Genomic DNA, 27,801 nt, shown 5'->3' with positions numbered 1-27,801 from the left:
AGGCTACCCCTTCAAACACTTATTAAAATACACATCAAAAACACAATTTTTTTTTTCGTTCATAACCATTTCCTGAAATTGTTTTTCATTTTGCTGTGTTTTCTGTACATGCTATGAGCGCATTTGAGCAATCACTTGCGCAATTAACTAATCTATATGTTTCTTAAACTTTTGGTCATGCAGCTAATTTGTCAACTGGTGATAATGTGACAGACAGACTGAAGTACAGACTACCCCATGTAGTACTAAATAAAGTCAATGAAAAAACGAAATTATCTTTTTGTCCATAATCATTTTCTGATATTGTTTTCAAATTTTTTTCTGTGTTTTCTGTACATGCTATGATCATGCTCCCAATTGTTTCAAAATTAAACGATGTAAAGGATTACACACATGTATGGTTGTTTGTTTCTTGTAGTTCTTGGTCAATGTTGACATGGTTCACATAAATGAGGTACAAGCAATATTGTCATGTATTCGTTGATCATTTATGGCTGACACATATAAACAATGCATTAATTTGTTTTTGCATCATAGGTTGTCCTTTTTATTAGCACATGTTGTTTTAGCAAAGTCCTGGCCATTCATTTCCCTCATTTTTATCTGTTTGTTTAGAGAAAATGTATGCAATCTATTTCCGTCACCTTATTTGGGGTATATAATGGTCATTAAATGATTTGTATCAAGTAGCTTAATGTTTATTTTAAATAATGACAAAATTTCAGGTTAGAAACAAACAGTACTCTATATCAGTATCAAAAGAACTCAACAGATCAACGACTGTAATAAAGACATTTTTACCATGTGTAATGATACTTACCATTAGATAAAACAATTTCATTACTTGAGACAGGTTTACAAACAGTAGTTTCCTTTTCTTTAACTTTATTGTCGATTTTCAATGATTTCATTTCTGAAAAAAAATTAAGATATATGGTTACTTGAAGAAAACCTGGTATAATACACCTTATCACTAATCCCAGCTGACCAGGCTATTTGAACTTTTGACGCAAACAACAATCACTTTTCCATTGTGGCGTCAGATATTTTGCTTTATGACATCAAAATTTTACAGGACCTGTGTGATATCCAGTAATGGCGGACAAATAGTGATAAGGTGTATAAATAGTGCATGATTCCTCTGTGGGAATTGGATCAAGGTTTTACTGTAAGTTGCCCATCATTGTAACAAACTTCTCATTTATTGATTCTACAAATTTGGATCCCTCTGCAGTTTCAATTGGGGCTTGTCTTGTGTGTGATTACAAATACAAAAGTACAAATTTTAAAAAAGAAAACATATCTGATAAAAAAAAATATTTATAGTATATCATATTATGCTATTAATCACATGCTAGAATTCACATTAATAATATATAATATTCTCTGACATTATGTGCAATGCAATTAAGCCGAATCCATTATAATTATAGTAAATTATTGTGATTTTTTTCATCTATGTGAAAATTTAACTGAGTCAATTTTGCTATAATTAAAACTTGGCATGCTGTAAACAACAGGTACATCCCACTGGTGTTACTTAAGACTTCCTGTACAAAGACAGGACAATCAAGAGACATCCACCTATTGTTTCAATATGATGAGATTGTTCCCCAATTGTAGCAAATTTATATGGACAATGATTTTATTTTTAGAATATCAATTAATATTTGTTTGACCATTATGATTATTTACAAAAAAAGTCCTTTGATCTTCCTGGTGGTAGTTTTCTATCTCATGCTTCTCTAGAACAATTTTTTCAGTCTTATAAAAATTAAGGTTTGACGCAAAAAAATGCAATTACATGTACTAACAGATGTTTAATTTTGATTTCTATTGTTATACTTTTATATGTTGACATTTATACTAAGAATACTAAAGAAGAGGCTCTCAAGAGCCTGAATTGCTCACCTTAAATTTTTTTTGTAAAATCTCTCATCAATGATTATTTTGGCTTTTCAATTAATTTAAATGTTCTTTGAATTGTCCTATTTTCTTCAAAAGCAAAAAAAAAAATCATTTTCTCCTACGTTCTATTTTAGCCATAGGAACTATGATTCTTGACATACAAGGAAATAAAATAATAAATTTATACTAGATACTCTGAGCTAAAAAGTAATAAAAAGTATACATTTATCATGTTGTTTTGTATTGCAGCCAATGCATTAACTGTCCTATGATTTATCTAAAAATGTGTTTGGTTTGTGACTTTGCAATGATCGATCCAATCTGACATCTTACTCCAAAGAATCTGTGAGCTTTAAATATATATGAGTCAAATCACTTAGGAACTGTAAAAGTGACCAGGTGATTTAAATCAATTTCAAACGAATTTTGTGACCTAAAGGGGTACCCTACTGGAGCCTCATACATGTAAATGGTTTCTGTTACATGTGCCATTACATATCTACTGGATGCTTACCAGCTGTAAGCTAGAAATATCACACTCTAAACATTAAGTGTTATCTTAAACATCATGATCAACATTTGACATTTAAAGAAGCCGAGTAGAAAATTGCGCAATTAATTAAAGATGGTTGAAAGTTATATATAACTTTATTAATAAACGCTAATTGCTTGCTATGATGTGCATGCATTATGCACAGAAATGAAATAGGCGCATTTATCTCAAGTGCATTAAAACACCTTCAGCCACAGATTTCTTCTGAAGTATTTGTACAAAGCAATTGTCCCGCGTCATTGGCCCACACAACAGTTCTAACCATCACTAGTTAATCGTTTGTTTTCTTTTATTTTAGTGATTACAAGTAATAAAACATTCTCAATACAAAGTGTTTTGTAAACAAAGGATCTCTTATAAGACCAGAAGTTATTTCAAAAGCAGAATAAGATTTATTAAGAGTTTGCCTAATTGATTGTTGTTTTTCATGCACAATTCAGGATGAAAACAAATCAAAGATAAATCCAATATGTTAAGATTCTGATCAATCAGGATGAAGGTTTTAAAATTTTAAGTTCAACTGGCAAAATTTGGCCGTCTAACAAGCCACCTACAGCCCTCTAAAAAGAGTTGTTGAAAAAGTTCTTTGCATATCACTCACAACTAATCGTATTCCTTTCAACATAGACCTCACATCAGAACAGATTAATGGTTTTAATGTTTTTAATGAGTCTTGCTTTTTATGACCCTTGTAAGACTTGTAATTATATCAAGCTTATTTGTTTAACAATCTTTTGGTTATGAAGGCTTTTGAACCAGTAAATTTTTTTATACTGTTAATCTACTAACATGACTAAAGAAATTTTCGGAAGCAGCTAATACAGTATATTTAAGACTACTGTAAGAAAATCCAGATTTTACTTTTTTTCATATTTTGATTTAATCTAATTTCAGATCTGAAATCAAAGATGGCCTCCAATATAGATGTTAATAATACAATAACGACCATTTATAAATATGTTTCAAAGGTATAAATTACTACAACTTTTAAAAGAAAGCCACGAATCATGCTAATTGTTGTCTTAAGCAATATCTTTTAAAAATGTTGGTTTTCCTTTAAGGAATTTTATGTTGATGGATTATCTTCGTTAATTCTCTCCTAAATCCTCTCACAACTTTTCTAGACTAGGGGTGATTGAGAGTTTGATATATTATGTAGACAATGTCTGAAAGCCAGTTAAAACCTGATATTATGAAATCATACCATCCTACATGCACTCTTATATTCATTGCAATACTTCTGAGAAGAATTTGTACCAAAATTCATAAAGCAGCTGAGCATCACAATGAAGCACAGACAAAAGATGTGAAATAAAATTAATTGTTTGATTAATTGGTGTTTAAAGCTATTTAGCACCATTGTGCTATAATGTGGCCGTCAGTTTTTTTTCTGGTGGAGGAAGATGGAGGGCATGAAGAGAACCATGACCGTTACTGAAAAATGACACCTAAGTCACTTAAATGTTTGGCGTCTAGAGCACCTTCCCAGTGTGAGAATGGAACTCACAACCACAGGTTTGACAGGCTAGTGATACAGTTGTTCAACTTAATTAGACAACTCGCTACTGAGGCCACCACATCCAATAAAAGCACCATTAAATACTGTAATATATGATTGCAAGGGAATTACTAATCTTTACTATCACCCATTTTTTCCCAAAAAATAAGGCACTATGCAACCTTTAAGATTTGAAGTATTACTTGTACTTTTGACTTTTCACATTGAATGATTATAAATTACTTGAAAAACATGCCTTATTTTCTGCTGTGAAATTTTAGATATCTTACAGAGATAAAATGTCCTCATCAATATAGAAACAAATGAGCTATTTTCTCCCTTATTATAGAAAACAAAGTAAAATCAATCAAGTCAATAAGTGCATGATGGTTTATTTATTATCTAATAACGTACAGGTGCAAAACAAACAGATGTTAAATTAGCAGAATGGTGTTGGAGTTTTTTTCCGTTATGCATTTTGAAAATTATTCAACAAAAATTTCAAAATTTTTCTGAACCTACAGAAAAACAATTCAATAGTCCCAGAAAAAATGTACAGAATTAATTCAATACAAATTAAGTTATTAAATTTGGAAATTTACTGAAAAGAATTTCTACCATCACAACCATTTATGGAATGTTAAAAATGCCATCTATAAAAGGAAATCATTGATATTTGGCTCTATAAGTTAGTGGTAAAAAATTTCCGTCAAGATACACTTTTTCCATATGGTCAGCATATCTATATATAAGAATCTAATTGCTTTTTATTTTGGTTCTGTTTAGATTCTTTTACCAGAGTCTTAGGCCATTTTTAAGTAAAAACATCTGCAAAAAGCAATCTTCATTTAGATTTGGTACCACTCCATTGCTTTGGCAGTATTTTGCCATTTCCGAGTAATAAAGTAACAGCTTGCGAAATGAGATTTGGATAATATTACGTAACGCAAAGAAGTACTTTCACAACTGAGCTGACGTCTACAAAGGAACTCATAGATCAGTGTCACTTTATAAATTAGGTAATTATTGTTTTAGCCACAAAAGTCAACGGCACTCCAAAGCCATAATGAAATTTACAGAATTAAAAATGTCAGCTTGGGTGCACAATCTTTTTCAAGATGTATAATAATTAAATAAACACTGGCAATCGCAAATAATCAAAGTGTTCTATTATTTCTTGTAAATTTAGCATCTTTTCAAAAGATTTCTTCTTAAATTCCTCATGGATTGTTTACTTGATCCATTAGATTTTACATAAAATATACAACTATGTTATGTTTGGCTCAAAATTGAAAAGCACTTTACATCATAATTATAAATAAATAACATCGTCTATTTCCTGCAACACAATTCTGGTAAATTTCATCATCTGAAATTGACAAAATTATCTATATTCTCTCTATAGTAAAACAAATTATATAAAATTGTTGGATTGTCAAATTTCACAATAAAAGCACAGATGTATGTAAATTGATTTTTTACAAATTAACAAATGTATATGTCATATTGTTTCCTATGTTATTGCAATTAATAATTTTTTGGCTGAGAAACGCTCAATAAAACACACTCATTGACTTGAAAAAGTACACCTCAGAAAGGGCTATTGATACAATATACATAGATTTTCTATAGCTTAGTCTAGACTTAACTATAAGGAAACTTATCTTATCTAATCACTTATTTGGAAAATTTGAAAAACAGACACTGCAAAAAGATAGTTTTTTTTGTTGTTTTTTTTATATTGCCACACACCATTATTTGACAATATATAAGATTATAATTATGATTTTTCTTAATACTACTGACTAACATTCTTCATTTGACCACTGTATGACAGCTTCTATATTCCTAGAAAGAACTTATAATACTCAAATAACAGATAATCAATACCTATATTTCTTAAGAACAAACAATGCAACCTCCAGCAAAGAATTGTTAAAGATTTTGCTTTTCATGTTTTCTTAACCTTCTCTTAACATTTCTGAACTCCTCTAGATTTTTCTAGTTTGGTGCGTTATAAAAATGTTAAAATACATTTTGCATGTATAAAAACTTTTATAAAATACACCTCTGGCAAAATAATTTGAAATTTAAAGAACAAATTCATACAGATTTATTCCCAATCATTTAATCAAAATCTAAACTACATCTCTTTTTGCCAGAAAATGATATTGTTCAAATTGCTATTATCTCATAATAGGTACAACAATTAAATTTATCATATTAAGATAAACTGGAAGAAAATAAAAGTGGAACTCTGAGTTCAGCAATCAATCCTAATTGATTCCGATAAGTTACAATTCGTCATATTGATGCAACATTCTTCCTGCCTTAAGGAAGTTGGCTACTGTGTTACAAAATAACAAGCTTCTTATAAGGATATTATAAATTGATAGCATATAAGTAAAGGAATTGTAAAAGTAAAAAAAAACAGGATGGCTCAATGTGATGGTTTTTCAAGATATAAGCCATTAAAAGTTCCCTCTCAACTTTTCATAACATATAATGGCCCCTTTTGTTTTCAATATCCCTCTTTTTATTTTTTGCTCGTTTTATATCGATTTCATATAATAATTGAAATTATTCCTTCAATATAATCTTATTGTGCTGATGGGGCATAAAACATAGACAATAAATCAATCATCACCCAATTATAGATATGGGTAAGAAATGATAACTAAGAACTCTATATATATAAATCCATTCAATGCTATCAAGATAACTGCTAAAATTATTTGATGGACATTGATTGGGGTCATGACCTGGATACCTGCATGTTATTAATGATAATCTATACTGAGTACTACCATACCACAGTAATTAATCTATTCTATTAGATAAAGTAAGAAAGAATGCATGAAGACAATGATATATTTGATATAATTGCTGCGAATTCTGCATATAGAAAATTTACCCCAAGCTTTTTTAGAGAGGTGTGGAGGCCTGTTACACCTCAATATGAATTAAAAAGACAACATCGAGTTCTTATACAATATTTATATATTGCAAACATGTAACCAACTTTTCACATCGAGCAACAACCTTAAAACTGACCAGAAAGTACATTAACTCTGTCTTTATCTTTGAATGTTAAACATGTTAAAATAACCAGAAACTTTAAGTGTTCTTCAGTGGCGACTTTACGACCATAGATAAATAGCATTTATTAATTGCGACAGTTCTGTAGAGTTCATTCAGATGCTAAGAAAATATTACTATTTAAAGGTTAACATGTGTCACAGTTAAAGTTCTTGTAATGTCTATTACACAAATAATACTAAAATTAGCCTTTTAACATCTCCCTTTTCAAGAGAAAACACTGTTTTCGAAAATTCACTTTAAAATAAAATAAAAGGCGTTGCTCGAATTTACAGAGATGTAATAAAAACATTAAAGCATAACGCTTAGAGTCAATCTTTGTTATATTCCTGATAAAGCATCGGTATTGTTCTTTAATGCCTCGGACAGTAACAATAATAGCACTTCGCCCCCAGGTTCAAATTCTCTGAACCTTGTATGCTTGTCGTACCAAGCCTTGATCTTTTCTTTAACAATTTCTGGCATAGCTGCCAAACAATTACGCATAGTAATTCCATGTTCAATAACTGAACAGTGTTTCTCACGAAGTATATGTATAGTCATCGGACCTCTCATAGGCCAGCCATACAACAACACAAACGGCGCTGAAAAGCCTGTTTCTTCATACGGAACTTCACGATACTCGCTTAACGCATAAGGAACCAATTCATTTCCAGACGAAATGTTACCAATAACAATCTCGTCATCTTCGTATATTTTCATCACTTCCGTGGCATGTTCAACTTTGCTTTCAGGTGTATCATCGTCAGATTCAATTTCATCTTCGACGCGCTTGGTTTTTTCTCTGGTTAGAACAAATGCGTTACTAGTTCGCTCTAGTATATCCATTCCCAAAAGTGCTTCGGCGGCCAGTTTCGGTACGAGTCCAACTTTAGCGATACCTGTATAATACGGTGTGTCTATGTTAACAACAGCAAGCTTAGCACAAAACGGTTGTCCAATAGCAGATTGTAGAGTTACATTTTGTCCTTGTAAAATGTTCTTTTTATCCACAAGGTCTTCACGAATTAATGTCATGTCGGTACCGGTGTCTTTCACAAAGCTTACTTGCTTCCCGTTTACTTCTCCTGAAACACAAATAAGTCTATGCCCAACAAGCGGTTTAACCAAATAAGATGCAAGATTTCCTGTTGTCTTGTCCTTTTTATCACAATCACGTGCATAATGTCCAACAGCTTTACATTTGAAACAACGGTTATTGTCAGTTCTATTTTCATCATTTTGTACATTGTCATTCTTTGTCGGTACTATATAGTCTTCTGCTGCTTCTACTACGGACGCGCTGCCTTTGTTTCTTCTGACCCATTGCGCTTGAACGGGTGAAAGAGCCATCAGGAAAAATTCCTCTTGTAAACTTTTGATCGGATCTTTGTCCTTGGTACATCGATTGAGATTTTGTATAATCCGCGCCATTAAAGCTCTGTAAGTCTCATTGTCAGCTTTTCTAACATTAACTAAGTCAACAAAATATTCATGGGGTCTCTTTCCATATCGATCGATTAGCGCACTTTTCAGATCGTCGTACGAAGTGGACGCTTGTGAAGAAACCTGTCTTGCTTCACCTGTCAACAATGTTCTTAATTGTAAAATTCTTATGTCATTAGACCAATTTGCCTGACCACTTACTGCATCGAATTCCAATAAAAATGTTAAGATGTCATCGAGTTTCGGATCAAATGGTTGTAATTTTACTTTAAATGGTAGTGACTGATATTTATCAGTATTTAAACAGTTTAATTCCTGTAAACGAATTCTTTCTCTTTCGATTTCTAATTTCTCTTTTTCGATTTCTAGTTTTTCCCGTTCGATGACAAGCTTTTCCCTTTCAATATCTAACTCATGTCTATTTGTCTTTCTTGGTGCTTTTTTCGGCGGCGGAGTTTTCGGTCTTTGAAAAACTTCTTCCTCAACTGGCACGTCGCTTTCATCTGCGCATTCGGCATCTGTAAATTGCATTAAATTTATATTTCTTCTTGGTCGATTTTTTGCTATGCTGCTTCCTTCTTGTACACCTTCTTCTGCCATTACGGATAGTATATTTAACTACAATTAATCCTGTGATTAATGGAAATATAACGAAAAAGTGAGTTTAAGGCAATGCTCGATAATTCAAAGTCAACGCTGAATCAACAGCCGGATATATTCCAAAATACGAAATCAATATCCAAAAAACTAAATAAAAGTTTCATATCCAATCAATCGCTGAATCACACAGCTGGATATACTATATCCAATCAATCGCTGAATTACACAGCTGGATATACGCTGTATTAACGGCAAAAAAATAAAACACTGATAATTCACATCAGCTACATAAGCAATAATCCGACGATAGCACATATATCCTTTAGGAAAATTACGCTTATAATCCACTACAGAATAATTAATAACTTAAATTAATTAATCCCATTTCCGCTGCCACCATTTAGGTTACACCTCAATATGAATTAAAAAGACAACATCGAGTTCTTATACAATATTTATATATTGCAAACATGTAACCAACTTTTCACATCGAGCAACAACCTTAAAACTGACCAGAAAGTACATTAACTCTGTCTTTATCTTTGAATGTTAAACATGTTAAAATAACCAGAAACTTTAAGTGTTCTTCAGTGGCGACTTTACGACCATAGATAAATAGCATTTATTAATTGCCACAGTTCTGTAGAGTTCATTCAGATGCTAAGAAAATATTACTATTTAACGGTTAACATGTGTCACAGTTAAAGTTCTTGTAATGTCTATTACACAAATAATACTAAAATTAGCCTTTTAACAAGGCCTCAGTGGCTTAGTGGTCTAAGTAGTGAGGAGATCTCTGCCAGTGGCCAATAGGACTAGGTTTAGGAAAAACAAGGCATATAAAGCCATATATGGTATCTATTCATATGACATAAAATCAGTACATGCACAACATAAACAATAAGCAAAAGAAACAGTGCTTTTGTTGCTGTTCTTTATATTCTAAATCACTAGCCTGTTAACGCTGAGTTTGAACACTGACATATTGATTCAAATATTACCTGAGTTGGACTGCTAGTTCTCCTGTTTAAGTTTAGTTGTTCTCTTCCAGCACCTATCTTCCTTCATTAATAAAATTGGCTACCATGAAAAAAACAATAGTGCTGAACGTGGTGTTAAGCACCAAAAAATCAATCAATCAAGTGAAGTGCACCAGGATTCATCATATTTGTTTTGGTATATTACTAATACACAACTTATCCCTAAAATGTCCTTATCTAACAATGCCTTTTCACAATCAGTATAATAGACCTGTCAAATTCAATTCAATTTTGGAGAGAATTCCTTAATTGCAAATTGTTTCCTCTTTAGTTCTCAATAACCCCAGGGACAATTGATGTCATTTGCACTCCAATATCAGTGATTATGTAAGACAAGTTGTGGGTCAAAGTGTACCAGTTTTGTAAATTTGATGGTAGATAGTTGATTAAAACAAAAACCATAAGACTTCCTGCAAACGTTTTCTTTTATTATTCTAATCGAAAATGACACATGATAAAAATGGTTCTCTCAAATGTTGTCTATTCAATTCCCTTTAAGTTCACTTAAAATGTAGAACCTCATCTTAAAAAGTTAAGACCACAACACCTCATAATGTTTTTCAATATTATGTATGCCTTACAATGGTGCCCAGCATACCAGCAATAATTAAAGGTGATGTTCGGTTGTTACATAACCTGATCACTATGGGGATTGCATTGAAGATGGTTGGTGACTACCAGATCACTATGATGGTCAAAATTAATTGAGACAAAGATAGTTGGTGACTACCAGATTACTATGATGGTTAAAATTAATTGAGACAAAGATAGTCGGTGACTACCTGATCACTGTGAGGGTTGAAAGTAATTGAGACAAAGATAGTTGGTGACTACCAGATCACTGTGAGGGTTGAAAGTAATTGAGACAAAGATAGTTGTTGACTACCTGATCACTATGATGGTTGAAAGTAATTGAGACAAAGATAGTAAGTGACTACCTGATCACCATGAGCCTGAATGAGGATTGAAGGTAATTGAGACAAGGATGGTTGGTGACTACCTGATCACTATGATGGCTGAAAGTTATTGAGACAAAGATTGTAAGTGACTACCTGATCACAATGAGCCTGAATGAGGATTAAAAGTAATTGAGACAAAGATGGTTGGTGACTACCTGATCACTATGATAGTTGAAAGTAATTGAGACAAAGATGGTTGGTGACTACCTGATCATTTTGAGGATTAAAAGTAATTGAGACAAAGATGGTTGGTGACTACCTGATTACTATGATGGTTGAAAGTAATTGAGACAAAGATAGTTGGTGACTACCTGATCACTATGATGGTTGAAAGAAATTGAGACAAAGATGGTTGGTTACTACCTGATCACTATGATAGTTGAAAGTAATTGAGACAAAGATGGTTGGTGACTACCTGATCACTATGATGGTTATAAAAGTAATTGAGACAAAGATAGTTGGTGACTACCTGATTACAATGAGCCTGAATGAGGATAAAAAGTAATTGCGACAAAGATGGTTGGTGACTACCTGATCACTATGATGGTTGAAAGTAATTGAGACAAAGATGGTTGGTGACTACCTGATCACTATGGTGGTTGAAAGTAATTGAGACAAAGATGGTTGGTGACTACCTGATCATTTTGAGGATTAAAAGTAATTGAGACAAAGATGGTTCAATGGTGACTACCTGATCACTTTGAGGATTAAAAGTAATTGAGACACAGATGGATGGTGACTTCCTGATCACTATGAGGATTTAAAGTAATTGAGACAAAGATGGTTGGTGAATACCTGATCACTATGAGGATTAAAATCAATTGAGAAAAAAATGATTGTCAGACACATACTTGCAAGTTATTTATCTATTTATTGATGGTTTCTCTTAAATGTACTTTCTAAATCACACACACTTAAACAACTGTTGACACAGCTGATGCTAACATCTAAAACAGTATGTCTAGGTTTCACATCTGTGACTTTCTCTCAGACAAGACAACAGCTCAGACAAATGGCAATAACACATGTGTAAAGCATGAACAGTTTATGATGTAAAAATATATATCAATTGCCTTTTACTTTATAGAAAAGCAAAATTTTCTTATAAGGCTTTCCTAATATGAACATATTGAAAATTTCTTATTCAATATCAGTGTCTCAATTATTCAGTACATTAAGAACACATGAAATAAACATGTGCAGTAGAAATTTAAATAAATTTGCCTTTTAATCAAATTGTTTGAGACAAAATTTCTACCTCACCATAGGACAACATTAATTTGATTATATAAATGAATGTCTGGCATGTGTAATGTTATCCCATCTTCAATTTACATCAAATTTTAAATGCCATGATATTAACATTAAATTCCAAAGCCAATGTCTCCATCTTTATTGAATTCTAGTAAACTGAACCATCAATTATATTTTAGATTTTCTCTTCAGAACCCTAGACTAAATCAAATTATTTCTCAGCAACTTTCAAATGATTTACATGTCCATAGAATGGAACAAACACTTCATGCAACTGGCAACACACTGCTCTTATTTATGAGATACTAAGCCTTTAGCAAATCTTTGTACTGGTTTTCAAATTGAGCACTAAGTGGCATTAAAAGTGCCCTTAGTGTCCTCCAGGTGGTCTCAGTGTCTCTAGTGTGTACGGTGAAAGATGCTTTGAAGGGCGTACGGTGACCTGTAGTTCTTTATTTCTGATTCATTTTGGTCTCTAGTGGACAATTGTCTCATTGGCAATCATACCACATCTTCTTTTTTTATATTTGTTCCTTCAGCTGTCTTTTCTTTTGTCAATAGTTCTGTTAATCATGGTCTAATAATGGTTAATGATGGACTTCTCAGTTTATGTCTTCAAGATTTGTATTGGCTATTGGCAACACTTTTTATTAGATAATTGAGATGAAAACTCACATAAAAAATTGGGCTCAATCAATTGTACAAATCTTTCAAGGTCATTTATGACAACACTTCTTTGTGGGGCTATGTAAAGTTGAATTATAACTGCATGATAGAAAAAAACAACGAGGAATCAGTCTTTGACCGAAAATCAGTACATGCAGAGCAAAAAACAAACAAAAAATATTTTTACTGCTGTTCTTTATCTCCAAGTCACAGTGAGGCCTTAAAGATGGAGCAAAAACCTCCCACCTCACTGCAAGTTTAAAACGGCCCTTAGCACCGCTTTTAGTGGAATTCTTTCCAAACCAACGATCATGCCACAACTAGGAATTGAAGAACACAAGAGTGCACACGCTGAAATGTCTCGCCTTCTTTACTAATCATTGATATTATGTTGATAGACCTAAATATAAAGCTTTATTACAACTGTCACATAAACTCAACATTAACCAAGAAAACAAAACATTGATCAATAAACCATGAAAATGAGGTCAAGGTCAGATGAACCATGCCAGGCAGACATGTAGCGCTAACAATTCTTCAAAACAACAAATATAGTTGACTTATTACTCATAAATTAGGAAAAACAGACCAAAACACAAATATTAACACTTAGTAATGGATCGTGAAAATGAGGTCAAGGTCAAATAAAACCTGTGTAACAGACATATAGATCATAAAATATTTCCATACACCAAATAGAGTTGACCTAATGCATAAAGTATAAGAAAAATAGACCAAAACTCAAAAACTTAACTTTGACCACTGAACCATAAAAATGAGGTCAAGGTCAGATGACACCTGTCAGCTAGACATGTGCACCTTACAATCATTCCATACACCAAATATAGTTGACCTATTGCATATAGTATAAGAAAAACAGACCAAAACACAAAAACTTAACTATAACCACTGAACCATGAAAATGAGGTCAAGGTCAGGTGACACCTGCCAGTTGGACATGTACACCTTACAGTCCTTCCATACACCAAATATACTAGACCTATTGCTTATAGTATCTGAGATATGGACTTGACCACCAAAACTTAACCTTGTTCACTGATCCATGAAATGAGGTCGAGGTCAAGTGAAAACTGTCTGACGGGCATGAGGACCTTGCAAGGTACGCACATACCAAATATAGTTATCCAATTACTTATAATAAGAGAGAATTTAACATTACAAAAAATCTTAACTTTTTTTTCAAGTAGTCACTGAACCATGAAAATGAGGTCAAGGACATTGGACATGTGACTGACGGAAAGTTCGTAACATGAGGCATCTATATACAAAGTATGAAGCATCCAGGACTTCTACCTTCTAAAATATAAAGCTTTTAAGAAGTTAGCTAACGCCACCGCCACCGCTGGATCACTATCCCTATGTCGAGCTTTCTGCAACAAAAACCATGGAGTAATATAAATAGAAGAAATCTAGCAAAGAGATCAAACATTTACTGTCATAATTTAGCCCGACAGTCATACTGAAGCATACAAAAACAGTACTACAAACATTTAGACAATCATGGGGCACATCAAGATACATGTATATGTTAGATAACGTGGCAGGAAATAACGCATGTATAGGGCAAATAGTTTGCGTAGACTGTATGACGTAACACCACTAACTCATATGTACAATACATAACATCTAACTGTAGTAAATAGAAATAAGAAGATGTGGTATGAGTGCCAATGAGACAACTCTCTACATGTAGGCATACAATTATTCCATCGATTACTGCTTATAAATCAAATCCATTAAGAACATTCTGCTAATGCATATGTTTTACATTCCAGTACTATATATAATATAATGTGTCTGACACTGAGACTGACTTCTCTCAGGGAGTAGTGTCATGCCATAGTATATCTTACACAGATTAAAGCACATGTATTTCCCCTTTCATTTGTGATACATGTATACGATTAGAATTATATAACATGCTTAGGAGGGATCTTCAAACAGGAGGAAAAGCAAGATATTGTATCAGATTATAATGCTGATTTTCTTTTTACAAATTCCTGCATATACATGTATATGCATTTTTCAATATCTACAAGATTTTGAGGCTTGCAGGTGTGGTCTGTACTTATTCAGAGCATCCAATATTTTTAATAATGAAAAATATCCAAAAGCTATTCATGTGGAAATTAGAAATGAAATTCCCGATTTGAGAGTTCAAGATTACTTCTTTTAATAATTCAAGTAAGGTTATTTCTAATATTCAATTTCCATTTTCTAAAACATTTTCAACACTAAAATTTAAAGTCTGATTTGTGTTTTCCCTTTTGAGTTACAGTGGCACCATTGGTTTTGAAAAAAAGATTTTTTTTCCTAAAATTTAAGGCCTACGGAAACAATACAACTCAATATAATACAGTACCTATATAAAATTCTTTACACTTGTTTTCCAAAAGAGCATACTCAAAATAATTCAAGAAAAGGGAGATAACTCCTACAAATTTATGAAAAGATTATTTCTACAAATTCTATACCAATATTTTCTACAAAAGAACTGATACAACAATGATATACTGTATCTAATAACAAATAAAATTTTCTCTCATTCTTTAAATTCTATCAACCCACAGTATGTTCAGGAATAAGATACAGAATTATTAATATGAATCAAAATGAAATATGTAAGCTTTGTTTTTATAAGCTGACAATCATCCAGACACAATTTGACAGAATATTTCTAGTGAAAAGTTATCACTTTAACAGCTGATCCTATACAATGAATTTAATATTAAATTTAAATTTGAAATTAAATACTAAAATAAATTTTACCTTTTGCTTTCTTTGTCAATGATGTTCTTAAAAATGTACATTTCCTTTTCTTTGAAATTCGCATCTTTGGTATGAACAGATAATATTCCAATTAAAAGCCGAATTCCATCAATAGACCTTAACTTATTGACAAGATGATCTATAAATAATCCACGGCAATCAAGACCCAATTGTTTTCACTCTATACAAATTCTCACTTTTTATTGCCACTCAAAGCTATGCTGTGAATTACTAAGGAAGCGACCTATCCATCACGGCATCAGAGAATATCATAAAACCCCATTTCCTTAGAAATATGCATTAATTAAACAATGATCAGCACAAATATATATAACCCAATAACCACCGTCACCTATATAAAACATAGGGTATTTTGTTAGGCATTTATAGAACAGATACGACCATGCTATGGTTAAATCATTGATGCGTTTAAATGCGATTGAATATATTGCATATCGATAAATCTATTCCTGATAGGAAAGTAATATAGGATTACTATCATGTTTGTTAATCATTCCTGTCTATTAAGTAAGTCTGATAGTAATAGAAGTATAATAAAGTGTCTAATCAGACCTACATCATACTGAGAAATCACTGCAGAATATGCTTATACTGTACTATAAATGACTTCTCATAGCTACATAAAAACATTATCATAACTAGTTTTATATACATGTATACATAGAAAAGAATGCTGACAGAATATACCTAGCACAAGTTTTAAGAAATGTACACCTAGTGAAACATACTCAATATTGTAATGAAATTGCACTAATTAGTCCAGAGTACAGTTCTAAGTTTCATATTGCATGAGCTACTAGAGGGCAGCTAAAATACTATTTGTAGTTCCATACAAAAATGTGATGACAATGCATATTTCATACATTTAGCAGTGATTCTTTTCATACAAAATACTAACACTTGTAAGTCATGAACATGCAACTCTAATTTCAATCATAAGATTTTTTGGGGAAAATACATGTAGCTGCTGTTACTGTTAATTCATAAATTATTGTAAGGGATTTACTTATGCGAATAATGAAACTGGGTGAATATTAATTCAGATTTTGATTTTTCCTGAAATCACAATAATTTATTCCGCATTTTTCTCGATTCTCTAAGCATCTTAAAAAGCATATTGAACCAAGAGAGATTGTGAAACAAACATATACATGTATTATATTACATGTACATGCAATACACAGATCTTTTTGTTCTAAACCATTACTTGACAGAATTGATAGTACTTTGACATTATAAAATAAATAATTCTTATGACTGCAGGTAACCACAAGGGTAAATTGTCTCTGCATTTCCTGATTGAAAATAATTCCCCACACAAGACAAATCATTACGAAAGTCAATAGATACCTGTCGGCATACTATATCTATAATGAACCCACAAGTATTTCCATCGACAGATTTTCTCTCTGCGATAGTGAGAACCTGAACTTCGATGAAAGAGAATGGCTAGTTTATGGTCTTTCTAAAATCAATAAATAAAGGCTAAAGGTGGTTTGGAATGCTTTGCTTCAATTCTTTAGATTAAAGAATATTGAATTCTCCTCAATTTTCAAATGTTATGAAGTATCGGAATAATTTGCTGACAGACAGTTTGTATGCACAATTAATGTAGTGGTGCATGTATATGAATAAAAGGAGGTGTATAAACATCAATAAGACAACAACCCAAAAACACAAACATAACAAAATTTCATCTCTGTAAAAGTTCACCATGATTTGTGACTAAAAAATGTTTGTACTGTTAATTATGATAACAAAATGTTCTCTCCACACATTCACCATAAATTGAGAACGGAAATGGGGAATATGTCAAGGAGACAATTGCAACAGCCTGACCAAAGTGCAGATAACAGCAGAAGGCCACCAATGGATCTTTAATATCAATAAACTATAATTAGAAAATCCTACACCTGGAGATGGGTCTCAGCTAGCTCCTTTATAAAAAAACTAGATGTGTCAAAGCGACATGAATTGCCCCGTCTCAAAAGGTTGAAAAATGTGCAATTTGAATAACACATGTGGACACAAACATGATGGCAGTCTCACATATCAAGAATCAGCTCAAAATCTGGAGGCGTCTAGAAAAAAAGTCTGTATAACTGTGATTTTCAACAATTTTCAAAGTTGTAAACCCAAAATTTTGGCCAAAATTAGCAGAGCAAAACGAAACTTTAACTTGATCTGTAACTAGTCATGGTTTGCTCACATACTAAAAACCAGATGATCCGCAGGGCACAGCTTTATACGACCGCAGAGGTTGAACCCTGAACGGTTGGGGCAAGTATGGACACAACATTCAAGCTGGATTCAGCTCTAAATTTGGATTGTGATTAAATAGTTGACACAGCATAGGTTTCTGACACAGAATGAATGTGGTCTCTTTTTATTTATGAAATCTGAAATGAGAAAAATTGACCCCCCCCCCCCCCCAATTTTTTTTTCACATCCCCCTTTCCCTTATTCTAAAACTGATCTCAATTAAAATTTCTAATGGAGTTTGCAACAATAACTACTCATTTAAATACATCATAAAATATTAAAATGAAAAAAAAGTGCTTGTTATCACTGAATGGTAAAGATTGTTTTAATTTATCAGTTGGTAGTAAAAATGAATATACATTGTATATTGTATAAAACAATGATTTAAGTTGATTCAACTACTATTCTGGACAAAGAAAGATAATTCTAATTGAAATTTCTTGCTATTGCGCAATATTGTGCAATTAGATATTTCTTGCTATTGCGCAATACTGTGCAATTGAAAATACTTGCCATTGCACAATACTTTGCAATTGAAGATTTCTTGCTATTGCGCAATAATGTGCAATTGAAAATTTCTTGCTATTGCACAATACTGTGCAATTGAAAATTTCTTGCTATTGCTGAATACTGTACGTGCAATTGAAAATTTCTTGCTATTGCACAATACTTAATATAATAATTTTGGATCCTGACTTGGAACAACTTGATAACTGGGCCCATAATCAAAAATCTAAGTACATGTTAAGATTCAGCATATCAAAAAAACCCAAGGATTCAATTTTTGTTAATTAACCCTTTCAAGGCGAACAATGCGTTGAGGCATCCCCGTAGCCAGGCCGAACAATGCTTTCAGGCATAGACAATCACGTGATAATCATATTTTTTTTGTTTTTTAACTCATTTCACCCCGTAAAGCTATGTTTAACCTATTCATATATAGGTTTTCAGGAAGCTTGTATATCACAGTTAAAGAATACCAATTCTGACTGAATTTTATACCTTATATATACTTCAATACAATGAAAGATCGGTAGCGTCAACAATCAAAATAAGCCGCCGCCATTTTGTACAAAAACATGTGATGCGAACATGTGACTTTTTTCGTCGAGAAAAGGTTATTTGGAAGGAAAGTTAAATTTAATTTCATGAATAGTTTGATTAAAATTATGATACAAATTACGAAAAACGATTTTAACAATTGCACGGAGAATAAAATCAATTAATAATCCGACTTCCGTCGGCGCTGTAATTGGATTTTTTGCCACGAGTGCAAAAGGTCGCACTCCTTTTATGGAAGTTCTAAATTAAACAATCCAATCACATTCCTCTCTCACTTGCCGATGTCAAGGACGCAAAATTATAGTAAACATTAGTAAAATGTCGTTTCATGGTCTGTATTGTGTCTGTAACATTCTGAGACATAAAATGTCCGATGGTTTTGAGAACGAGTTTGAGGGATTTTTGGTCGGAGAAGTAGATCTTCTTGGTCAACGGTATGAAATGCATTGACCTCAAAATGACATCGGTGATGATTTCATGATCACTCCTGAAGTGATGTTGAAAGAGAAGGGGTCAGCGAACTTTCAGACGAAAATAATGACAGCTGACAGATGTAAATAATGCCACTTATGTCCCCCAACAATGACTGATGGCACCAAGAATTTTATATATTGAAATTTGAAAGAGATCTTCCCCATTTATCCCAGAAGTAACTGGTCCACAAAACATATGAGACCCAAAGAAGGATATTTTTTCCAGATGTTTCTATCTGACAACCAAATAATTGATAGTTATAATTAGATAAGATAAGACATTTTATTCCAAAGATAGGATATTTTGATTCCAGAGATAAGATATTTTTATTGTAATTAAAGGGTCCATGAAGAGCAAAGTAAAATTGCAATGATTTGATAATTAACATAAAACCGGTAATGTTTTTATAAATCATATATAAATATGAATATAATCATCTCAATTTTAAGATGTTAAACCGCAGCCAGATCAGAGCCACACACATATATTAGAGTAAAAAAGCCATAACAATTATTCTCATATTCAATATGGATGTACATTGACGGAAAATAAAATATAATTGTATGAGCTTTAGAATTTAGGACAAAAATGTTATATTTTCTGACAATGTACATATATTGTTTTTATCCTGAAATTTATTAATCTCAAGACTTGAAGGCTTTTTCATGTTTATAGTTATTAAAAATATAAGTCATGGTCTCTAATTTTTCAAAGAAATGGATGAAATTATGCAGATAATTAGGTATCTTCTCTTCACTGATACGCACCAGCGAGGTGAGCAAAGATGGGAGACTAATAATGATGTATCTTACAAACTCAGAAATTAAAGACCCCCTTAACAGACAAAAAATGAGAGACCAACATGTCCCCAAACAAAGGTGATGATTCATGATATCTTACAAAGGGAGGGATGCATTCAAGCAATTCATGCCTTCTAAAACTAAGAAATGGGCCATCAAACTTTGGGTTTTGGTAGCGTCAGACACGGTGTATGTCATATTGTGAAATCTACCATGTCGAGACAGATCAAACACATGTAGGTTAACTCTGTTTGCCAGTAGACTTTGGGAAGCAAGATAAGGTGTCACATATGCTGGGCTAGGGTATCTATTAAAGGTACACAGGGAAAAAGGTTTGAAAATATGGTTGTGTTGAATGTAGAAAACCACTTTGCCTACCCCATTGCTTCACTGTCTCCCACTCAGTTAAAAATTAAACTTCTTAAATAAACAGTTACTTTGTTACAATTTTTAAGTTGAAAGGATATTATATATACATAATTTGTTGAAAAGGTTTTCACAGATAAGTTGTTGAAAGGATATTCATAATTTATATTTGTTGTTACAGTTGACATTTTCATTTAATTTTTTTTTTTAATAAGGAACATTAAATTATTTTCATCATTGAACAATACAAAACCAAAGACAGTGGAAATTCTAGCATCCCATGGAGTCGGGACACTTATAATAAATAATTTTAAAAATAAATCATTGACTTTTTCAAAGTAATTTTATTTTTAAAAGTTCATGATTGTCTTTCAACATTTAATTATGTCTCACTTAATTTATCAACACATTATTAAAGTGTTAAATGTACATGGATAAGTGTGTCAGGTCATCGTACATTTAATTAATATTTCCATGCACTCAGTGGTTTGATACAAAAAAAAAACCAGAAAAAAATATTTGCACATTAAAAAAAAAGCACATATTAATCTCAAAAGTTTTGATTTTACCACAAAAAAATATCATTAGATATCTCCATTAAAATATGAAAAATTCCACAAAAGATCCCAATAGTCAATTTAGATCAATATTCATGCAAAAATTCAAAGAAAACATCGTACTAAGAAAGACAACTCCAACTTATCCAGGGACACAACTTCCTATCTGGTGATTGCATTGTACAGGTAAAAAAATGGCCGCCGCGGAATTTGTCAAACCATTTTTATTCGTATTTATTCTGACTAATAAGCTAGAATTTTGACTTTGGAGTTATTTTTTCTATATAACTATGATAAAGGAACACTCGAAATTGTTAATTACCATTTGTATTGTTAATTTAGAAGATCGGAGGCAAAAATATAAACCGGTCACAAAAAAAAAAAGATTTCTCAAATCAAACGTCATTTTCTTTCCACAAAAGGTTAAAAAAAATCAAAAGTAGGTATTGTCATGTAAATTTATTTATATTGCAACACTCCTTCCATACTTAAGTGTAACAATATCGAGTTTGAAACCGATTTGATGAGAAACAACAAAGATACACACGTTTTTATTAAAACGTCATTTTTTTCCCATTCACACGTCAAATTAATTCAGGCCAGGCAAACTGCGCGCGGAAATTTGATCAGGTCACACAACGTCGCGGAAAAAAACAATTCAGTAAGGAAAGTGTTAACAAAGTAAGATTAATTTTGGACCCTTTGGACCTTAATGTAGACCAATTTGAAAACGGGACCAAAAATTAAGAATCTACATACACAGTTAGATTCGGCATATCAAAGAACCCCAATTATTAAATTTTTGATGAAATCAAACAAAGTTTAATTTTGGACCCCGATTTGGACCAACTTGAAAACTGGGCCAATAATAAAAAATCTAAGTATATTTTTAGATTCAGCATATCAAAGAACCCCAAGGATTCAATTTTTGTAAAAATCAAACTAAGTTTAATTTTGGACCCTTTGGACCTTAATGTATGTAGACCAATTTGAAAACAGGACCAAAAATTAAGAATCTACATACACAGTTAGATTCGGCATATCAAAGAACCCCAATTATTCAATTTTGATGAAATCAAACAAAGTTTAATTTTGGACCCTTTTGGCCCCTTATTCCTAAACTGTTTGGACCAAAACTCCAAAAAGTAATCCCAACCTTTCTTATATAGTCATAAACCTTATGTTAAAATTTCATAGATTTCTATTTACTTATACTAAAGTTATGATGAAACCAAGAAAATGCTTTTTTGGGCCCCTTTTTGGCCCCTAATTCCTAAACTGTTCGGACATCAACTCCCAAAATCAATCCTAACCTTCCTTTTGTGGTTATAAACCTTGTGTTTAAATTTCATTGATTTCTATTTACTTATACTAAAGTTATTGTGCGAAAACCAAGAATAATGCTTATTTGGGCCCTTTTTTGGCCCTTAATTTCTAAACTGTAAGAACCAAAACTCCCAAATTCAATCCAAACCTTCCTTTTGTGGTCATAAACCTTGTGTTAAAATTTCATAGATTTCTATTTACTTAAACTAAAGTTATAGTGCGAAAACCAAGAAAATGCTTATTTGGGCCCTTTTTGGGCCCTAATTCCTAAAATAGTGGGACCAAAACTCCCAAAACCAAACCCAACCTTCCTTTTGTGGTTATAAACCTTGTGTTAAAATTTCATAGATTTCTATTCACTTTTACTAAAGTTATAGTGCGAAAACTAAAAGTATTCGGACGATGACGACGACGATGCAGACGACGATGACGCCGCCAACGTGATACCAATATACGACAAAAAAAAATTTTTGCGGTCGTATAATCAGCCCAATATCTGAAAGCATTTAGAAAAAAGGTCTGTATAACTGTGATTTTCAAAAATGTATCATAGTCCAAAGCCCGAAATTACAGCAAAAAATTGCAGAGCGGAAGGAAACTTAAACTTGATCTGTAACTCATCATGGGTAACTCACATACCATAAATCAGTCCTATATTAAAAAGCAATATGAAAAAAAGTTTGTATAAGTGTGATTTTCAACAATTTATTAAAGTCCATAGCCCCCAATTTCTGCATAATTTAGCCAAGCAGAACAAAACTTTAACTTGATCTGTAACTCTTCATGGTTAACTCACATACCAAAAATCAGCCCAATATCTGTAGGCGTTCAGAAATAAAATCTGTAAACTGTGATTTTCAACAATTTATTAAAGTCCAAAGCCCGTAATATCGTCGAAAATTAGTGGAGCGGAACAAAACTTAAACTTGATCTGTAACTCATCATGGTAAACTTACATACCAAAAATCAGCCCAATATCTGAAGGCGTTTAGAAAAAAACTCTGTATAATGGTTTGTTGCGGAATGACGGAAAGACGGAATGATGGAATTATGGAATTTCGGAATATTGGAATTTCGGACAAGGGTAAAACTATATGGCACCGACAACTTCGTTGCGGGGCCATAAAAATACAATTTTGTACATTTGTTCATTTTTTATACTTGAAAGATTGAGTCCGGAAAAAGTCAATACAACAAAATCATAAGAATTAATTTTCCGTTATATTGTTCTCTTCATTAATTCTTCAGACAGTTACTGCTGATCAGATTCCTGCAAACATTGTCTTATTATTTGTCTATGTGACAGATGGATGTTATCACTAAATCAAGTACACTAAATCATTAATATACAGTTAACCAAAACTGAGAATTGTATAATACAATAATTTAAATATAATCAAAATATAATGATTTTTATGATGTTTTGGCTTTAAAGAATTTATTTACTCTTTTACTGATTACAATGTTTTTAAATCAAGTGTAAAATGAGACAACAAATCCCTTTTTTAAGGACAGTTTAGATAATCTCAGTTTGACATAGTTAACAAAATTGGAGCTCCCTGGCTGTAAAAAAAATTGCTATGATTAGCAGAAATTTGCAAAACATTTTAGCATTATTTACAGCTATCTTTCACACACAAAGTATGGTTGTGGCCAGGTTTTAACTGTATATTATTAGTGTTCTCAAGATTATCAAAAGGAAGTCCTTATCATTGCATGAAAAGATGTATGCATGACATAATTGCTACTTGACATTCAAAAACAGCAATCAATCTTATACTGCAACCCATACCCTTCACATTTTCAAAATTTTTAAACAAAGTTCTATATAATATTGCATGAATATGCATGAAATATTTGCCACTGGATGTGCATGAAGTATTTGCCACTGGGCATTCACAACCACCAATCAATCCTGTAATTCACATCTTGTCACATTTTCACATCAATTATACAAAAACTGCATAAAAAATCTTAATATACAGTTATTGGTTCAGAATCGAAAAACCCTAAAATAACAGTAATTTAAAATTCAACGGTCATACTTGACCAATTTTCACACAGTTTCCCCGTTACCTCTGACATTATAAATGAAAGCAAGTAATATCACTAATTTCTAATTACATTGAGCAATAGTTGGATTATGTTCAAATTTATTATATAACTTTAAATGACGTGTAATACCTGAAGGAAGACATCAAGTGCATCTTTTGTAGATGTTTTTTGTAATAAGTTGCGTTATTTATCCTTCGTAGAATATATTGATTTGTATGTTATAGCGACATGACGGATTATGATTTAATTATTTAGATCTTCCTTGATATTTTTTGCAAGTTTTCATAAGGTTATTTAAACTGTAGTATTTTCACTTTTATATGACGATACCTTTAAAAAGTACTTCAGTACATGTAAATGTACTTTTCAAAGTATCAACAACTTAGATTCTGAGTAAAAAATTTCAATAGTTTGCAACATGTATAACCCTACTTCATTTTTCCACCTCTGTTAAAAATAAATTAAAATTGTTGAAATTTGCCATCTGTTCTGGAAACAGAAGAAATTGCAGATCCTTTACTCGACACATAAAATGGCTCATTTCGCCACCTTTTTGAAACACATAAATTTGCTGAATGTTTATCATCTGTTTATATAAACTGTAAAAAACTTGAGTGTTAATTACAAGGTTTCTTATAGTATTAGATGGAAGAATAAATTACTATTAAATGTTCAGTGGCAAATATTAATATCCTGGATGAGCAAAATGTCGGAAATGAACCAGCTTTAAAGTACACAAGACTGACAGACTGAGCAGGATTCTTAATGTGTTAGTTGACAAGGAAACAGTTGACAAAATGACATGTCACCCTGACACATTATTTCAAAACTGACCCGATCAATATTACTCTTGAATAATAATTGGGTAGGAAAAAAACACTAAATGATAAAAAAAAAAAATGTGTTTTAGCATTTTTCACACTAAGCATATTTGATTTTGCTATAAAAATACAAACAATTCAAATACAACATTCAAATATTTTTTTCCATACCAACTAAGACTAATACCCACACAAAAATGTGTCCATCTCATCTGTCATGTGACACACTCAAGAGAATATGGCAAGGTGAGTTCAGTTATTGCTGTAGGTCACATTTGTATTAATTCTTGTAGGGAAAAATAAAATGCTTAAAACAATATTATTGCTATCAAGAGAGCTTACTAAACTGACATTAATAATTTATCAATAAACTATAATAATAAAATTCATTTCAATGTGCTATTTGATACTGTGGTAAAAGACACATAGTATGTATTTTATTGTACATTCATCTATGTTCAGCTCTGATTTCAACCAACAGGAGTAAGTACATGCAAGGTGATTTAATAAAAAAAAAAAACACATCCTGTTGTTGAGTGAATTGCTATATAATAAGATGATACCTGGCGATTTACAAACCTGCCATAAAAATATTTAGAGGGAGATTCTATAGCGAATTACCAGTAGATAGTGTTATTTTATATCTGAGCATTTAAATCCATAAAGGAATCTAGTTCTGATTGATTGTTGTTGTTTGCTCTATGTTCAGTGGCAAATATGTCATGCATATTCAGGATAAGAATTTAGTTCTGATTGATTGTTGTTGTTTGCTCTATGTTCAGTGGCAAATATGTCATGCATATTCAGGATAAGAATCTAGTTCTGATTGATTGTTGTTGTTTGCTCTATGTTCAGTGGCAAATATGTCATGCATATTAAGGATAAGAATCTAGTTCTGATTGATTGTTGTTGTTTGCTCTATGTTCAGTGGCAAATATGTCATGCATATTCAGGACAAGAATCTAGATTTGATTGATTGTTGTGAACTTTATGTCTAGAGGCAAATAGTCCATGCATGTTCAGGACAGGAATCTGCAGCCATAGTTGATTAAGGTGGTACCCAACACTTTCACTAAAATTAATTTGGCTCGTTTAATTTTCATAAAATTTTGTCAAAGTATTTACTTTGACCCTTTAACAAAACTATAAAAATTTCAAAAATTTTGAACCAACCATTTTGTCAGAAAAATTACACTGGTTATATAGCAGTTTGACAAACACCAATTTTGATCATTGAGAAGCTTTATATTCCTTTTACAACACAAAAAAATTAAAACGTTTAGCTAACTTTACAGAGTTATCTCCCTGTTGTGTTAGGTACCATGCTGTTTGTTTATGTCCTTTTGTAAATATTTCATGCATTTTCAAGACATTTATCTTGTCTTGATTGACTGTTGTTTCTTATATGTCCAGTGGCAACTGTTTCATGCATGTTCAGGAAAAAAATCTAGCCATGATTAATTGTTGTTTGTTTTATGTCCAGTGACAATTATTTCATGCAAATGAGAAGGTAGTCTGATTGAATGATTGTTGTTTTCCAAATGCCAAGTGACAAATATTTCATACATGCTATGGATGAGAAGCGTAAGTCTTGATTGAATGATTGTTGTTTGCTTTATGCCAAGTGGCAAATATTTCATGCATGTTCAGGACAATATTCAAGACATGATTGATTGTTGTTGTTTGCTCAATGTCCAGTGGCTAATATTGCAAATAAGTTCAAGAGGAGAATCAAGTTTTTATGGAAGATAATTGCTTTCCTTTGTTAAATTCAATCAAAACTTATCTTTAACCTCTATGTAATTAAACAATTGTTATATTGTTGTGTTAAGAACAGCAGAACCCATGCATATATTATCTGCCTCTCGTTTGATTTAGGTTTACTGATGTAGATTGATTGCTGTATCATATTCAACACAAGAATATTTTTTCATGTGATTTTAATAATTATCTTTTTTTTGGTACAAGTATAAATTAACAGTTTTAATTTCAAAATCTAATAACAAGTTTATTTTCAATTAATTTTTATAGTAGGCCATGGGCCTATAAGAATCAGTCTTGACTGAAAAATATGAATTTACAAACCACTGATCAAACATATTCATTTATTTACATATGATTAACTGTAAGCCAGATATCATATTCATATTACAAATACCTTGATTCAAGTAATAACTTTGTCTTGTTCAAAGGGAGATAATCAGCATTAGTTCTCAAATAACAATTATTGACAATTTTACCTTCATTTTTAAAATATATGACTAT

General features: G+C 31.9%; 1 protein-coding gene across 2 annotated transcripts in view; it reads right to left on the bottom strand.

Annotated features, from left to right (window-relative positions):
• The window catches only part of LOC134711163 (hypoxia-inducible factor 1-alpha-like), an 82,451-nt gene that overhangs the window by 47,728 nt on the left and 6,922 nt on the right, over nt 1–27,801 (bottom strand). For both annotated transcript variants that reach the window (XM_063571609.1, XM_063571610.1), the window contains exon 4: nt 821–913. In XM_063571609.1, the coding sequence (XP_063427679.1) occupies nt 821–913 (93 nt within the window). The remainder of the gene's footprint in view (nt 1–820; nt 914–27,801) is intronic.

The sequence above is a fragment of the Mytilus trossulus genome, chromosome 3 (assembly GCF_036588685.1).
Source record: "Mytilus trossulus isolate FHL-02 chromosome 3, PNRI_Mtr1.1.1.hap1, whole genome shotgun sequence".
In the NCBI taxonomy this organism is placed as follows: Eukaryota; Metazoa; Mollusca; class Bivalvia; order Mytilida; family Mytilidae; genus Mytilus; species Mytilus trossulus.
This window is presented reverse-complemented; position numbering and strand designations above follow the sequence as displayed.